Source organism: Macrotis lagotis, chromosome 3 (genome assembly GCF_037893015.1).
Source record: "Macrotis lagotis isolate mMagLag1 chromosome 3, bilby.v1.9.chrom.fasta, whole genome shotgun sequence".
Classification (NCBI taxonomy): Eukaryota; Metazoa; Chordata; class Mammalia; order Peramelemorphia; family Peramelidae; genus Macrotis; species Macrotis lagotis.
The window spans coordinates 49,207,010-49,226,417 of record NC_133660.1 but is presented as its reverse complement, the minus strand read 5'-3'; the positions used below and the strand labels follow the sequence as shown (position 1 = coordinate 49,226,417).

At 34.8% G+C, this 19,408-nt stretch overlaps 1 protein-coding gene across 1 annotated transcript in view; it reads right to left on the bottom strand.

The window, feature by feature from the left end:
• NDST4 (N-deacetylase and N-sulfotransferase 4) overlaps positions 1-19,408 on the bottom strand; it is a 445,770-nt gene that overhangs the window by 57,016 nt on the left and 369,346 nt on the right. Inside the window, exon 7 of the mRNA XM_074228617.1 lies at positions 8,639-8,821. Within this exon, the coding sequence (XP_074084718.1) occupies positions 8,639-8,821 (183 nt within the window). The remainder of the gene's footprint in view (positions 1-8,638; positions 8,822-19,408) is intronic.

Sequence of the window (19,408 nt, the reverse complement as noted above, 5' to 3'; positions counted from 1 at the left end):
GAATGGAGCTAAAGGAAGCTGATGACTTTATGAAGAATCAAGAAACAATAAAACAACACCAAAAGAATGAAAAACTAAAAGAAAATATGAAATATCTCATTGTAAAAACAACTGATCAAGAAAACAGATACAAAGAGACAATTGAAAAATTATTGGTCTACCTGAAAGTCATGGTAGTAAAAGAGCCTTGATTTCATTTTTAAAGAATTTCTGAAGGAAAATTGTCCTGAGACCCTAGAAGCAGAGGGCAAAATAGAAATTGAAAGAATCCACCAATCTCCTCCAGAAAGAGATCAAAAAATAACAAGTCCCAGGAATATTATAATTAAGTTCCAGAAATCCCAAGTCAAAGAGAAAATATTACAAGCTGTCAGAAGAAACCCATTCAAATATCATGGAGCTACAGTTAGGATCATACAGGACTTAACAGCATCCACATTAAGGGCTCATAGGGCTTGGAATATAATATTCCAGAAGGCAAAAGAGCTTGGAATGCAACCAAGAATGAACTACCCAGCAAAACTCAGCATCCTCTTCTGGGGGGAAAAGATGGACTTTAAATGAAACAGGGGAATTTCGGATGTTCCTGTTGAAACCACCAGAGCTGAACAGAAAGTTGGATCTTCAAGTACAGAACTAAGGTGAAGCATAGAGAGGGTGGATGGGAAGAGCAAATGATGCGGAATTTAATGATGTTGAAATCTGTGTATTCCTGCATGGGAAGATGATACTGCTAATACTCATGTGAACCTTCTCATTTAATAGAGCAATTAGAAGGAGCTTTTATAGATGAGGCACAGGAGGGAGCTTAATATGAGGGTATAACATATTGTAAAATTGGAGTCAGTGGGTGAAAATTGTACTAGGAGGAAGAGAAAGGAGAGGTAGTAGAGTAGATTAAGATATTCCATGTAAAAGAGTCAAGACATAGCTTTTGCGATGGTATGGAAGGGAGAAAGTGAGGGGGGTTTGAGAGAACCTTCATTCTCATCGCAAATGACTCAGAGATTGGAATATATATATATATATATATATATATATATATATATATATATATATATATATATTTAATAGGGCACAGAAATCTAGAAGAAAAAGGAGGGAAAGGGGAAAAAGGGAGGGAAGGGGGAAACATGGGAGAGGGTAGTTAGATATAACACATTTTCTTTTTTCTTTTTGGTAAGGTGGTAGGATTGGGGGGCCTATCTGGGACCCCAGGACTGGGCAATTGTTGGGTCTCTGGGGTGGGATGTAGGTTTGGGACCATTTGACTCCAGGGCCGGTGCTCTATCCATTGTGTTACTCAGCTGCCCCACAGCACACTTCAGAAGAGGGATGGAGTGAAAGGAGAGAGAAAATATAATGATTGGTAGTGGGTAGGAATGGATGGAGGAAATTACAATCAGCAACAGCAACTGTGGAAAAAATGGAAGTAACTTCTCTGATGGACTTATTATAAAGAATACAATTCAGTCCAGAGACAGAGCTGATGGTATCTGAACACAGATTGAAGCACATTTTTTTCCTATTTCTTTCACTTTATTTCTCTTGAGGTTTTTTATGGGGGGGGGAAGATTATGTTTACTCTTACAACAAGACTATTTTAGTAATGTATAAATAAATAGAAATATAAATTTAAAAAAATTACCTAGTTGTGTGACCTTGGGCAAGCCTTGTAAAAACCAAATGAATAATTAAGTAAATACTGGTTCAAGACTTCTAATTCAGTTTGAAAAAAAATTAGGGGGCCTTCATAGAGTGGCAAAACAGATTATATTATTTGCATGTCATAAACTATTACTATACTGTAAGAAATAATATATTATAGAATTTTAATGAAACATGGGAAGAGTTATATAAACTGATTTAAAGTGAAGTAAGCAGAACCAGGGAAATAATATGCACACTGACTATAATTATCTGAATGGAAAGAATAAAAAGTTAAATTAAAGGCTCGGTAACTGCAATAATCTATCTTTATCTTAGAGAAGAAAGGAGGAAATGAACACTTCATTTGATTGCAGAGGTGAGGATTTTGAGTATGGATCACTGAATATATACTTTCAGACATGGTTAATGTTTTTTTTTTATTTTGTTAAGTTTTATTTGATTTTGTTAATCTGTTTTTGTTTTTTTTCTTCTTCTTTATTATAAGTGAAGGGTCCACAGTAGGAGCTAGAGATGATTATATCTGGAAATGGCACTGATATAAAATAGACATCAAGAACATTAAAAAAATAGGTTCACAAAAATATCTCAGAGCAATACCCCCATTTTTACCTAAAATACCCACTTCTACATATTTCTTCTCCAGGCTATGCCCCATCCTCCCCACAAACAGCTTCTTTTATGAAACTTGTTGTTAAGTCATTTCAGTTGTACCCAACTCTTCATGACTCCATTTGGAGTTCTTTTGGAAAAGATACTAAAGTTTTTTGCCATTTCCTTCTCTTGCTCATTTTACCCAAGAGGAACTGAGGCAAATAGAATTAAGGGACTTGCCCAAGGTCTGAGAGCAGATTTGAATTCAGATCTCCAGACTCCAGAGTCAGTGCTTTGTATTTCCTGCAACACTGAGTTGTTTTAGCTAATTTCAATGGACTCTGATGACTTTCTGAGGACTTATCTATGTCCAGATAACAATATTAAACAACAGAAATGCATATATTACACGTACATAGATCTGATATATAAATATATGTGTATATGTATATTTGTATGTATATATATATATATATATATATACAGAGAGAAAAAGAGAGCTATATAAAGGCTCATGTATACATATATATATGAACATGTATGTACACATATATTTATTTATATTTTAGTTTTGTGCAGTTATATCCCTTTTAATATATAAAAATGGTTTGCCTCCTGAAATAGCTTGCAAACTCCTGGGAGACCCAGTCCAATTAAGTCTTTTATTTCTTCCTTGCTCCTTGCGCTGGGTTCTGTACCCAAGATACAAACTGATATCCACTGCCATTATGACTGGTTTTTGATTCATTGACTTTTTTAGAAATGATATGAAGATTTTTGTCCTTCATTCTTGAAGAAGACTATGACATCAGGGAAGTGGTGCCAAGAGAAGCACATGAAATGGATTTGAGTGAGGGGGGGCTGTGCTAAGTTACCAGTCTCACCTCCTTTGAAGTCATCTGGGTTCAGTTCAGATATGGATCAGGATGACTGGAGATGGCCCTGCATGCAAGGCAATCAGGGTTAAGTGACTGCCAAAGGTCTTACAGCTAGTTACGTATCTGGATTTGAACACCTGTTCTCCTGACTCCAAGGCCAGGGCTCTACCCACCACCCCATCTAGCTGCTGCCCTCTTTTAGGAATAACCCTAAATGTAGAGAGAAGCCAGATTTAATTCTGTGATTGATTTCCTTTGACTTAAAAGCAAATTAAAATTTATTTACCTTTCTATACTTAAAAAAGAAATTTCAAAAAATTCAGAAAAAATTGAGGGATAAGAATCAATTTCTCACCATTGATTTATTCATTTAAAATTTGTGTGTGGGGTAAACAACTCATCTGGTTAGAACTGTATGGTCTATAGAGAAATACAAAAGAAAGAATGCCAGATTTACAGACCCTTGGTCCTAAAAAGGTCCTCAGAGACTAACATTTATTAAGCAAGTCCTATGAACTTACATTTTAACGTAAAGCATACTTGTGGTGCAATAAATAGAGTTATCTATATGGAGTCAGGATGACTGCAATTCACATTATGTGTGATCCTGGTCAAGTTACTTGCCATCTGTTTGACTCAGTTTCTTTCATTTTAAAATAGATATGAGAGTGCTTACCTTAAAAAGTTGTTTTCAGGATCAAATGAGATAATATTTGGACAAGAATTTAGTATACAGTGTTTGGCAAGACAGCCAGGACATGCAGTGGAGAAAGCACTGAGCCTGGAGTAGAAAAGCTCTGAGTTCACATTCAGCCTCTGACACTTACTTGTGATTCTGGGTAAGTCATTTAAGCCCTATTTGCCTCAGTTCCTCAAAAAATGACACAGGAGAAGGAAATAGGATACCATTCCAGTAACTTTTCCAAGAAAAATCTATGAACAAGTCCATGGGGTCATGAAAAGTTAGACAGCATTGAATAAGATAATCCCTACTTTTTCCCACCCTTAATTTTGCTGGTGAAGAAACTGAGGCTCAGAGAAACTAAGTGGCATATTTTTCCTAGGAACTTACAATTACAGGACCACATATTTAGAGTAGAATAGGGGCTCTTATTTTTCAGAAGAGGGAACTGGAGGTCCAAAGAGGAAATAAGTGCCCATTCAGTCCATGATTACCTACAAGCTTCAAATCAAGTATCATACCTTAAGAAGTCTACAGTGCTATCCCTTCTTCCTAGAATTCTTCTCCATCACCTGGAAGTCATGATGTATATATTTTGTGTTCCCTTATAGAATTTCACTTATGTAGAAGTTGGAAAAGAAAAAAATGTGGATTAGTAATTATTGATATTTTCTTGTCCAGCACAATTTTGGGGCAATGTATCCTCCTTTCTTTCCCTAGTTTGAGAAAAGATCCCTCTTTGCCTTCGCATTTGTATCACCTCTTGCATGGATACCTTAGTGTATCTTTAGTTTCATCCAGCTGTTGATAAGATCCTAGGTACCTCAAGAGAGGGGGAAAGTGAACAGATGCTTAAATGACTTGTCCAAAAGCACGCAGGGGGCAGGTCAATATTGTTTTATTAAGTGTCATTTTCACTTTCTCATGTAACATGTTAGGAACTATTAATTTATAATCCAAATTTGGTGACTTCATTATCATTGATGAAGAAAAAATTTATTATAAACATTTTATAGCTTTCAAAATTTTTATCTTTCTTGCACCTTAGTTAGTTGTTGTCTTCATTCTTGAAGAGGAGCACAATGACATCAATATGTTAGAGTCCGGGTACAGTGTGTCCAATCAGTGAATAAAATCTCAGAAGACTCGACAACAGGTCATGCACAAATAGTGCACATGAACATTTTAAGTGGATATGTTTCTAAATTTGCATATCTCATGTTTCTTTTGAACTACTGCAATTCTGCTTTGTTCATAGAACATGGCTCTTTTTTGATATGGCATGATGTGCCATGCTGGGTAGCCCTTTGCCAGTGTCTCCCATGCCTCACATTTCAAAGTTTGAATCAGGTAGTTTCATTGAGTTTCTCCTGAATCTTTTGTAATGGTAATTTTGCTCATAATCATATACCAAATTCCAAAATAAGATTATACAAATAAACTTAGATTCCAAGTCAGGATTGCTTTTGCCTACCATATCTCTTCATTTAACAAGTCTTTTCCTCCTATTTTCTGAGGCATTTTCTTGGCTCTCTCTGAGGCAATTACTTCACATTGCTATGCTACTATATATCTACTTATTTCATTATGATGCTATATTTTATTATGAATAGGGTGCTGAGAGTAGTAGAAATAGCATTCAAATTGAAATCAGAAAGATCTGGGTTCAAATACTAGTCATTTGACTATAGCTAGCATAATCTTTCTGAACTTTAGTCCTTTATTTGTAATATGGTTATATCAATATAGAACAAACATTATAATACTTTAATGAGGAATAAATGTGATTTTATATATTTATATATCCATATTATCTCATTTGATTATATCATATGTTTTATGTGTGTGCATGTGTATTTTTTGGAAGTCTTTCAGCATGATATAAATGCTAGTTATTATCATTATTTAAGTGAGGTTCCCATTTGTACAAATAATAGAACCCATTATTCAAATTCATACTACATATTTCTATCAGTTTGGAACCAGTTACCTTATTTTATGTAATTACAACTTCAAATAATTTGAATCTGAATATGTGCAACCACTTCAGGGGTTTTATAATTTGCATTAATTGGGATCTAGCTATATCATAAAATAACATTCCAACAAATGCAAAATAATAGATTACAGCTTGCATACCTGAGTGATAAGGAACTGCAGAAGAATAATTTCATCTAACAATAAATCTTTGTTCCTTGTCTATCACTAGTCACTGTGGGCAAGTTACTTAGCTTCTCTGTTCTTTAATTTATTCATCTGACAACAATAGGATGGATGATCATTAAGAATCTTTCAATCTATATTAATCTACGAGGCAGGTAGATTGTACAATGGATTGAGCACTGGGCCTGGAGCTAAGACCTTTGTTCAAATCCAATCTCAGACATTTACTAGCTTTAGGCAAGTCACTTAATCTCTGTCTACCTTAACTTCTTGAAATGTTAAATGGCAATAATGATAGAATCTATGTCCCAGGTTTGCTTTGAGGATCGAATGGGATAATACTTAAAAATTAGCGTGGTTCATAAATGTTTGCTTCTTTCCATCTGTCTTATGACTTGTGACCTTGTGCCATTAAAGAATGGCACTAGGTATGGAATTAATGAACATTTCTTGATTAATAAAATATGTATCACACAAATGCCATATGTGTAACACTGAGTTATGGATTGAAGTCTATTTTGAAATTGATTTTAATGTATATGTTGAAATGGACTAAAAGACATGAGTAAATAAGTAATTTCCTTAAAATAGGCCAAGCTCCATGAAAGAAGAAATCATCTTTTATATATCATTGAATTTCTCTAAGTCCCTAACAAATATTTTGCATATATGTCTCATTAATAAATGAAGGGATTCCTGGTTAGTATAACTGATGAGAAGCATATTATGAGGAGACTGGCAAGTGGATTGCTGTAATGATTATGAGAACAATGGTAAAATGGCAACTTGACATAGAGAAGGCATGAATTCTTACCTTTACTTTGTTACTTATTCAATCCATATGACTCAGCTATATCTTCATACATATCATGCCCATTAACTAGAGGGTGTTTCAAGGCTCTGACCTGGGTCCTTTTTTGCTTTTCCCTCTGCATTCTGTAATTGCTATGTCACTCAATAACTCAGTGAATTTCAATGGCTCTTTATGATCTTCAGGATACAGTATAAGATCCTTTATTGATCATTTAAAACTTTATAACTCGGACCCTTCCTAACTTCTTAATATTTTTACATACTCTTTCTGCTGAATTAGCTTTGCCCCAAACCTAGAATGTTCTCCCTCATAACAAAAGCCTTATAAAATTTCTTACTACCTTCAAGATTCATCTATGAAGTCATCATTTACAGTAAGTAGGCATTTCTCATTCCCCCAGATGCTAGTACTTTTCTTTCTAGTTATCTCCTATCTACTTCATATTTAACTAAGTTTATACTTTGTTTCTCAGTACAGTGTAAGCTCCTTGAGGAACTTTTTTTTTTAGGTTTTTGCAAGGCAAATGGGGTTAAGTGGCTTGCTCAAGGCCACACAGTTAGGTAATTATTAAGTGTCTGAGACCGGATTTGAACCCAGGTGGTCCTGACTCCAAGGCTGGTGCTTTATCCACTATGCCACCTAGCCGCCCCCTTGAGGAACTTTTTAAAAAAATTTTTTGAATAAATGCTTGTTGATTTATTTTCTTTAAACTCTCTGGGCTTTAATTTCCTTGTTTGTATAGTGAGGAGTATGGACTAGATAATGGACTAGATAACCTCTAAGTTTCCTTTAAATTATAGATTTATATTTCTATGAATAATGACAATGGAAATTATGACACTTTGCTTTGTGCAGCATTTTAAAATTTACAACATGAACACATTTATGCTTGATGTTGACCTTATTCCAAGAGATACTCCATCTCCAGACTTTGCATATTATCACTGGCTGTTCTTCATGACTGGAAAATTATCTTTTCCCATTCTGCTCCCTGAAAAATTCCATCTGAGAGAAAGCTTTACTGATTCTCCTTAATGCTAGTGCCTTCCCTCTATTTATTTTCTCTAATTCATCACATAAATGCATGTGCATATGTTTACATGTCTATATTTTACTGTTTTGTATTTTATTGTTTCAAGATTATGGTCTTGAATGCAAGCTCTTTTTGTTTTCTTTGTATCCTCTGTGTTTCTATAATGCTTGCCACATAGTGGGTATTTAATGAATGTTTGACTATATGAGAGGAAGCAACTCTAAACTCTCCCAGTCATAATGATTGTTCAGTAATGAGAATACTACTTTTTCACTGACTGCTTAATGGGAGACCCCACAATCTGCTCTTTGCAAGAAGTTTATTGACCGTAAGGGTCAATAATAGCCCTATGAATCAAGAATAATGAACATCAAAGGAAGTGAACTTTCTCCCAGATAAATAGTAAAGTTGACACCAGATATGATCTAGTCAAACAGTCTCCAATAAGGAAGACTATTATTTACAAAGACTCATTTTTTTTTTGGACAATCTTATAGCTGACAAATTTTTTTGGATGACTCCATTTATTCCTAATCCATCCATTTATATTTGAAGAAAACTAAAAATATAGAAAAGGTAAACTAAACATAGACTAATTAGGCCAATTATAAGGTTGACAGTGTTTGGCATTTCTTTCTTGTCACTGTCCTAGAAAATTGTAAGCTCACAAGGATTCCAAACTGTTTCACTCATGCTGATTTTTTGTTAGGCGTGAAGATAAAACTTGACTGAAATGAGAATCTGGTATTTTTTGTGGTTTTCCCCAATCTGTGTATCCTTTCCCCCAATGGAATCATTGTTGTTACCTGCCAAAGAGGGTCTTTCTGCTCTGGGAAGAACTCAAAGTACTTGTGAGCCAGCTGCACCGGTGGGAGAGTCTGTAGTCTCAGGTTAGTCCAGCTTTGCACAAAGTTGGCCAAGTTCACAAACGTATATAACCCCAGGCGGTCATTCCCATAGTTGGACAAATGGGTCATGAAGATGCTGATCTGAAAGAAAATTTAAAAGATTAGAAAATATTAGATGTCAAAAACCCCCAGATGTGGTAGAAAATTCTTTTGAGAGAGTATATATGGCAGTTCCTTAGTAAGGAGGAGATGTAAGAATGGTAGGATCAGGAATCAGAAAATGTGGATTCTAGTACCAGCTTGATCTATTACTTGTGGAAAAATATAAATCATTCCAGTTTTCCTATTTGTTCAAGAGTATTTTGCCACCCTTCACATTGGTTTGGTCGTCTTTGGAGAAGATTCAATACTAAGGAATTCTCAAAATCAAGGAAAGCTTCAGTTTCACTAGTTCTTTAGAACATTACAACTAATCTAGATTCTTCCCAACAGAGCAGAGTAAAAAAAAAAAACACTGTTTCTAGAATCAGAGAATCTGGTTGGAAATTCTACCTGTAATAAGTAATTGGATAAGTGACATTGAACAAATGCTTTAAGCTCTCTCTCTCTCTCTCTCTCTCTCTCTCTCTCTTTAGGTTTTTGCAAGGCAAATGGGGTTAAGTGGCTTGCCCAAGGCCACACAGCTAGGTAATTATTAAGTGTCTGAGACCAGATTTGAACCCAGGTACTCCTGACTCCAAGGCTGGTGTTTTATCCACTATGCCACCTAGCCACCCCTCTTTAAGCTCTCTTGGTCTTAGGTACCTCATATGTAAACAGAAGAAATTGAACTAGATGATCTCAGAAGTCACTTTTAGCTAGAGAACTCTGTTGTTATGTATCTAGAAGACTAATCTAAAAACTGGACTTTGGGGAGACTAGAATGTGGATTCTGGTGTAATTTGCTTTTGCAAAGTCTCCTGTGTATTTGCTACATAATTTCATTTCTCCTAAAGAGAAAAAACAATATTTTTCATCTTACAATCTTTTTAATTTAATTAATATTTGCTTCAAACTGGTTACATTTCAGCCAAACTCAGTAATATAATCTCCAATATATTTAGTCTCCTCTTTCTATCATTCACATGTCAATACGAAATTCAGAACATCATTCCAGTGACTGTTCTTGTTAACTCAGGCTTTCTTGAACAGAGTCTAAAAATGGAATTCATTCAATGGAAGCTCCTCAATACATTTCCTCAAAAAGAAACAACCAAACTATCATGCAGTGTGATTATTTCATTGCAGCAGGAGATTGTTTAAATTTGTAAGTAAATTATGAAATATAATAATATACTTTAACTGCTAAGATATTTTTAAAAATAAACCAAAGCTTTATATTTGAAATTAGAAATTTATAACTATCTCTTGTAATGAAGATAATGATTTGATAGATGGGAAACTTTACAATTATTTTCCATGTTTGATGCTTAATCTTAAATCATTTATTATTATTATTTATTATTATTATTATATAAAACCTGGTTATTTCACTTAACCCTGATTTTCTCTCTCTCTCTCTCTCTCTCTCTCTCCCTCTCTCTCTCTCTCTCTCTCCCTCTCTCTCTCTCTCTCCCTAATTTATTTAGTTGAGTTATTTCAATTGTGACTGACTCTTAATAATCTCATTTGAAGTTTTTTTTGAAAGTGCTTTGCCATTTTCTTCTCCAGCTCACTCTACAAATGAAAAAACTGAAGTAAAGGGGGTTAAGTGACTTGTCCAGGATCACATATTAAGAACCTGGAGGAAGATTTGAACTCAAAAAATGGAGTTTTTTTAGTTTCTAAGTCTGACGCTCTATCCACTGCACCAACTATAGCACCCTATATGTTGGTGTCAATAAAGAATTTTTGTCTCATTGAGGGACAAAAGCTTGATTTGAAAAAAAATACCCAGTTACAGAAATATATATAGTTCGTTGATTGAATACATATAGAAGGAAATTAATATATGCATATAAGGTTAATGGCTCTAGAAATAAGGCTTTCATGGTTTTTTTTTTTAAGTTTAAAGTCACGGGGCAGCTAGGTGGCGCAGTGGATAAAGCACTGGCCCTGGAGTCAGGAGTACCTGTGTTCAAATCCTGTCTCAGACACTTAATAATTACCTAGCTGTGTGGCCTTGGGCAAGCCACTTAACCCCATTTGCCTTGCAAAAACCTAAAAAAAAAAATGTTTAATGTCATATACTATAAAATGTCATTTTAAGTGCTCATCATGTGATTTTTGCCATGAAACCTTAATTATTGAACTTTCAATAACATCTATGGTAACAAACCTACTTCCTTTGAATAGATCCATTTTTACTGGATTGTAAAAGAGACAAAACTCTAGCCCTGTTAATGCCAGAATTCAAAGAGATATATTAAGTTCAAGTTGTTATACCAAGATGATTATGCGAACTGCTGATTTATTTGGTTCATGCATATAGTGAAAGTCAGCAAGTTAGATCAAGAAATACTTCAAGTGCTTATTATGTACCAGGACCTTAGTGGAAAGGATTTTATTTCTGTAAGTTTTATGCCAAACAATTCAGGCAGATTCACTAGAAACATTAAAAATAATAAAGGAAGATGCTATCTGCATCCAGAGAAAGAACTGGTAAATAGAAGTATGTATAGAATGAGTTTACATTTATCAATATCTATCCATTTGTACATATTGATTTACATGCACACACACAGACACACATATATATATTCACATATACACATATTTGTGTCTAATAACAATTGTCTCTAGAACAAGGACTGGGGTGGTAAAAGAAAGACAAAGAAAGGAAAATAGAAATTTACATGATATTTATACTTATATTTTTTATTATTATTAATGAATAGATTTTGAATTTCATGTACAATAAAAAATTTTTAAAAATCTTATAGAAATTCTAATTTTATTCCATAAGTTAAAAATAAAATAAATTTTAACCAACTAATCCATATGAGCATGAAATAATCTATAAAACTCTTAAATATCTTTAAATGGCATCCTGAATTGGTGACATCACTATCCTAAAACATTGTTTTGTTTTTGCTTTTTAGTATTTAAATTAGATGTGTCTTTCCCATTAACCCCCCCACCAACAAAAGACAAATAATAGTAGTTTGGGGAGGGTTGTGGAAAACCTGCTTTCAAATGCTATTTTGGCAACATATTTTTCCATTTTAAAAACAGATATTGCAAAAGATAAATTCTTTCTGAAAACATAAATAAAAACTTTCAAATCTATTTAAAAGTACAGTATCCCAAAGAAACTATTCCTGAAAGACAGCAAATTTCTCCTGGAAGGTATTACACTGCTATCTTATTTGCAGTTAATTTTCCCTTAGTGGTGTAATCATAGATTCTTATTCTAAATGTTAAATAGTGATTAACTTTTGTCAGGAACATTTTTAAACAAAGTGTTTATTTATATAGAAAGTTAAATTTCCTACACTATATGTAAGTTGATTTAAATATGATTAATTGAAATATACAGAACATTACACAAAAACATTTGAATCTGTGTGGTGCTCTCTTTTAAAATGTTGGTCACTCCATTATCTCATTATGGTCTAATAGGAAGTACTGTATTCATGGAGGTTAATTTCATAGTTTCTGGCATATAATATAGGAATAATAGTTGGTAACTGCCACTGTTATCATGATAACTTCTATGTAGTCACCCCAAAATAATGTGCAGATGATCTCAACAAGTGTGCTTTTAATTCTTGTCACTACTATGACATTAAGAAATAAATTGGGGCAGCTAAGTGACATAGTGGAGAGAACATCAGCCTTGAGTCAGGAGTTCAAATTTGGCCCCAGACACAATACTTACTTTAGTTAAATGACTTTGGGCAAGTCACTTAACCCCATTGCCATGCTAAAATAAAAAAAAATTAGAAATGTTATTCTAAACAGTGAATTGGGGGTAATTATACTACCCTAGTAGTGGAAATATTTTAAGACATCATGCTACAAGCTGAATGACTAAAACCCTTACAGAAGGTAAAAATGTCCTAGAAATCTATTCCTTCCATGATGGTATTGTCATAATAAAATGGAACTTTGGATGATACATATGGAATACTAAAGGTCGACCAATATCACCTAAAGTAATTTCTTTATTGGTAGTGGAAAACTTATTTTTATAGTCCAAACGGAAGAATTTTATCATTGCATAAGAATGGTATTATGGCTCTTTTAAAATACTCTGGTACAGACTTTCTAAATCTGAGTAATTATTTACATAGGAATTTCCTTAGAGAAATAAAGTTTAGATGTATTGAAGAAAATTGGGGATACAGATGAAGTTGGAAATTAGCATATGAAAGAAGAATAGAATACTGAAACACTAGGTGGGCTCTAAGAGTCATGCTTATACATTTGAATTTCCCTTTTCTAAAAGTGGAAAAAAATTCTATGGTCATATAATTGCAGTCACTGTCATATCACCGCAGTGGGGTGGCATGTGTCTGTGACTGTCAGGAAAAATCAATGCAAGTACATTGGTGAATTGATGACACTAGAAGAAAAAAATCTGCAAACACAGCTTAACTGTGCACACATGGTTTGCTAAAAGCATCTAATTTGCAGACAGAGCATTTTAGTTTGTCTGGCTAGACAAATAGATTCATTGTTTAAAACTAATGTAGACAACATGGGGAGGATAAGACATTGTGAACATGCTTGGGTTCAAGACAAAGTGGTGCAGTAAAATATGAAATATGAGACAGGTGATTAAATTCACTATTTTTCACAAATTTGCAATGAACCATTACTTTCTCATACAGTTGTGCCTCTTTACATTCTTTGGGAGTTTGGCTGTGCATGTTTGTTTTCATCACTGTATGTTTAAGGATAGGATACAAATGGCCTGACTCTAATAATACTAAAGGAAGCACATGCATGGAAAAGTACAAATGTGCTATAGTGTAGGTGCAGCTGTGTTACAGATTTAACTCACAGGTCCTTGACATATGTCAGCTTAGGGAAAAAAAGGTGCTAATTTAACCATAGAGAGGTTTTTATCTTTCATATGAAAAATCCAGGCATTTAAATGAATGTCCCCCCAAAATTATATCAGGTATTACCAACTACTGACAAACTTTATTTCGCTTTCATCACGTCTTAGCATGACCTGAGACCCTGTCAATTTTTCTCTTCTCCTTGGTAGGGGTGTGTGTGTGTGTGTGTGTGTGTGTTTATGTTGGGGGGGTGGAGATTGTCATGCTCTCATCAACTCTCTTTGCTTTAAAACTGTTTAAAAAAAATGAAAACAAAATTCATAGTTATAAAAAATACAGAAAACATACCCCATGACATTTTAACTTCTCATTACAATATTAATATGAATTGATTGTCTGACTTTTCCTCATGCTTAAACTTAGAACAATTTGAGAACTCATAAATGTAGATTCAAGATCATTTGTACCCTGGTCTATGGGCTCCAAACCAAGGCACCTTAGGTATGGTCTCTGAAAGACCATATTCAGAAAGTCACAGAAATGGAGGATAAATGCATGGCAAGAACAAGGTCAGGATGGTGCAGATTTTACCTGTCTACATGATCTTTATCATTTTGATTCTTACCAGTATTTTCCCACAAATGATTGATAAGCTAACCAACTTGTGTGACTTCCTGCTCTAGGCTTACCTTCTTTTTCTTTCATGCTTTGTTGGCTCTTACGTAGCAGTCAACTGTCCATCAGCTCTGCCTAATCCCTACCTTCTATAACTTCAGTAACTATATATAGGTCTGTGTGTGTATGTATATGTATGCATATTAACAAATATTAAAAAAGAATAATTTTTGCATTTACTAGAGGTAAAATGCTTTGTGAAATCATCAGGAAAAAAAGCTCTGCATTTCATTGCTCATGGAATAGATTCCCTCAGGTGCTTGTGACCTCCATCACTAGAGGACTTTAAGCAGATATTGTGTGAACATTTTTCAGTGAGGTTGAAGTCAAGATACATGACTGAAGAGAGGTAAGTCTAAAGAAACTGAGGACTGAGCATGATGGAGAGAAGCCAGGGAGTTCCCCAAGCTCTTCCCAGTTTCCTTTGGAAGCATTAAATCAAGTCTCTAAACAGATTTTGGGGTGAGAAACCTTACAATAAGATGATGTGAAAGAATTTTCAGTTAAAGATATCTTAGAAGAACTTATGGTCAAGATGGCATAGAGAAGACAGGTACTGTGCTTAGGTCTCCTGGTTTCTCCTCAGAAATAATATGAAACAAATCTCTTAACAGAAATCTGATTGACAAAACCCAGAAAAAGAAGCTAGGAAAAGAACATCTAACCTCAAGGTTTGTCTTCCAGGATCGTAGGTGAGGCAGGTACAGAAAACAGAGACACTGCTAGGAGGGATGAGAGCCAGACTAGCCTAGGATCAACTGCAGAGGTACTGACTATGGGGGCCATGGTCTAAGAGCCAACTGGGGCACAGAGGTATTGGCTGTAGGACTGATAGTCTAGGGCTTATCTGCAGGGCTAGAGGGCAAATTCCAGTGGGGAGAGTTGCAGACATCAATCACTGGGCTCCTCTGGTCTAGAGGACCTCAGACTCCATACCTTCATTTCAGTTGAACCCTCTTCACTGAACAAACACAGTAACAGCCCACCTCCCCTCCCTTCCCTCAGGTCAGGCATGGGCAGCAGAGCTCTCTCAGTTGTGAATAGGGAGAGTAATAACCTCATCCCAGGGCATATATAGCCCACCATAGTACAACTATAAAAGTATCCAGCAGTACTTCCCACACTCTGCAGGTCAAAGGAAAGGGCTACAAATCAAGGTGACAGACACTCCAGAGAGAACAACCAGCACCCCCTATTGGCCCGCCCACTTGGAATTACTAAACCCAGTGAACAAAGCCTCTAAGGATCTCAGCATCAAACCTCTGTGAACCAGCCCCTCCCAACACAACATCTTAGGAAAATGAAGAAAGGTCAGTAGAAAGGGGGGTACATAGAAAAATTCCTAGAAGGAAAAGACCCTACCTCAGAGAGAACTAGAACATCTGAGGAGAATATGATTTGTTCTCTAGCACAGAGAGACTTCCTTGAATAAATCAGGAAATAATTTAAAAATCAATTGGAGGGGCAGCTAGGTTGCACAGTAGATAGAGCACCAGCCCTGGAGTCAGGAGTACCTGAGTTCAAATCCAGCCTCAGACACTTAATAATTACCTAGCTGTGTGACCTTGGGCAAGTCACTTAACCCCATTTGCCTTGCAAAAAAACTTAAAAAAATCAATTGGAAAATGTGGAAAAAGAAATCCAAGAGAAGATTAACATTTTGCAATAAGAAAAGAAATCTGTGGAAAATACAATTCGATAAATGCAAAAAGAAAATAATTCTCTCAGAACCGCAAGTGGTCAAATGGAAAACTCTTTCAAAAATAGAACTGACCAATTGAAAAAAAGAGTGGCAAAAGGTAAATGAAGAAAATTCTTCTCTAAGAAATATTGGAGTTTGTGGAAACTAATGACTTCATGAGACAACAAGAATCTGTTTAACAAAACCAAAAAAAAATCAAAAACATAGAAGAAAATGTAAAATACATCATTGGCAAAACTACTGATCTAGAGAATAGAAGTAAAAGGGACAACTTAAGAATTATTGGTCTCTCTGGAAATATTGAAGAGAAAAAAAATCCTGGACTTAATATTACAGGGTTTAGTGATAGAAAATTGCCTTGACATCATGGAACCAGAGGGCAAAATAGTTATTGAAAGAATACATCAATCTCCTCTGGAAAGGGATCCCAAAATGAAAATGCCAAGGAATATTGTGGCCAAATTAAGGAACTATGAGATAAAAGAGAAAATCCTACAAGCAGTCAGAAAGAAACAATTTAGATACTGAGGAGCCATAGTGAGGATTACATAAGACCTGGCTGCGTCAACATTAAGGGATCAAAGGGCCTGGAATTCAATATTCCAAAAAAACAAGGGAGCTTGGAATGCAGCCAAGAATTCATTATCCAGCAAAACTGAGACTTCTCTTCCAGAGGAAAAGATAGATAGTTAATGAAATAGGAGACTTCAAACTCTTCATGATGAAAAGACTAGGGCTTAATAGAAAATTTGGACTACAAACAGGAGATCCAAGAGACACATGAAAAGGTTAAAAAAAAGGTAAAGAAAAAAAAAACTGCTATCCAGTAAGATGAAACTGGCTATATCCCTACCTGGGAGAAAGACTCTAAGAACTCTCAAGAATTGTAACTCTATTAGAGAGAATAAACTTAATCAGAAGTGACGGACACTCATGACTTTTCTATGGCTCAGATAGAATGATTTAAATACAATATCTCCTTAAGAAGGGGGACAGTAAAGAGACAGGAGGATAGAGGAGACTGAATAGGGTAAATCTCATTACATTAAGAGGGACCTATTGCAATACAGGGAAAGAAGGGAGGAGGTGAGAACTGCATGAATCTTGCTCTCATCAGATTTGGCTTAAAGTTAACATACACTCAGTCAAGTTAAGAAACTTATCTTACCTTTCAAGTATTCAAAGGGGAAAGGGGGAACTAACAGAAGGAAGGGAAGGAAGAAGGGATAAAAGGAAAGGGGAAAGAAGGGGGAAAGGGGCTGGATATAGGAGGGCAAATACACTGAAGGTGGTGATATTCAGAAACAAAATACTGGGGAATATGGATAAAGGGGAAAAAAAGGGGAAAATACCAAGAGAGGGAAGAGAACATGGAGGGCAATAAAGAGTTAGTAATTATAACTTTGAATGTGAATGGGATGAATTCTCCCTTAAAATGTAAGCGAATAGCAGAGTGGATTAAAAACCAGAATCCCACAATAAGCTGTTTACAAGAAACTCATTTGAAGGAGAGATATACATATAGAGTAAAAGTAAAAAGTTGGAGCAAAATATATTTTGCTTCAGCTGATGTGAAAAAAGCAGGAGTAGCAATCCTTATCTCAGACAAAGCAGCTACAAAAATAGATATTGTTAAAAGACATAAGGAAGGAAACTATATCCTCCTAAAAGGTACCACACACTATAAAGTAATTTCAATACTAAATATATATGCACTAAATGGTATAGCATCCAAATTCTTAGAGAAGAAGTTGAAGGAGTTACAGGAAGACATAGACAGCAAAAGTCTACTGGTGGGAGACTTCCACCTCCTGCTCTCAGATTTAGAGAAATCTAACCAAAAAATAAACAAGAGGGAAGTTAAGGAGGTAAATAGATTGGCAGAAAATCTAGGCATGATAGACCTATGAAGGAAATTGAATGGGGACAGAAAGGAATATCCTTTTTTTCTGCCTGACATGGCACTTACACAAAAATTGACCTAGGGCATAAAAACCTTATAATAAATTGCAGAAAGGCAGAAATAGTGAATACATCTTTCTCATATCATAATGCAATAAAATTCAAATGCAATATTGGGCCAGGAAGATATATACCCAAAACTAACTGGAAGCTAAAAAACCTAATTTTAAAAAATGAATGGATCAAACAACAAATTATAGAAAGAATTAATTATTTCATCCTAGAGAATGACAATAATGAAACAACATACCAAAACCTATGGGATTCATGCAAAGCGGCTGTCAGGGGATACATTATATCTTTAAATGCTTACATGAATAAATTAGAGAGAAAATCAATGAACTAAATATGCAACTAAAAAAATTAGAGAAAGAACAAATTAAAAACCTGGATAAAATTTGGCTAAAAGAACAAAAGTCAAGAATACCAAGTGAATTAATGAAAGATAACTGCAAATGAAGGTAGTCTAACCATATCAGATCTAAAACTATATTGCAAAGTGGAAATCATCAAAATTATTTAATATTAGCTAAGAAATAGCAGTACATCTATGGGATACCGGTACACAAAACACAGAAGTAAATGACTGTTTGAGAAACCCAAATACTCCAGCTTCTGGGTAAGAGCTCAACATTTGACAAAAACTATTGGGAAGTCTGGAAAATAATATGGCAGAGACTAGATATTGACCAACATCTCACATCTTATAACAAGATAAGGTAGAAAAGAGTACATGATTTAAACATAAAGGGTGATGCCATAATCCAATTAAGAGAGCCAGAAATGGGTTATCTGTCAAATCTATGGAGAGAGAAGGAGTTTATGATCAAAGAGGAGATAGAGAACATTATGAAATGCATGACAGAAAATGCTGATTACATTAAATTCAAAAGGTTTTGTCCAAACAAAACTAATGCAACCAAGATGAAAGGACAACTAGGAACCATTTTTTTTTATATAAACAGTGTTTCTGTTAACCAAAAGTGTTCTTTTCAACAGTGTTTCTGTTACATCTCTGCATGCAACTGGAAAAAAACAATAAATTCTTAAAAATTTATAAACTTTGAGATCCTTTTGCACTTTTAAATCCCATGATTCTTAGTTTGGGTAGTAACTCCAGTAAAATTGTCATCATCATTATTGTCATAGTCTTTGTTCATCATCTTCATTGTTATCATCATTGCTGCTAATATTGTTGTGTCTCTATTTCACCCTCATATAAGAGCTACTTCCCTCCATCCCCACTTCAAGGATTTTTTATTTAGTCAGTATGAATATTATTTGGTCATAATAATTTATTTATAAAGGCAATTTAGGGGCACCTAGATGGCATGTAGCGGATAGAATACTGCTCTGGAGTCAGGAGTACCTGAGTTCAAATCTGACCTCAGACACTTGATA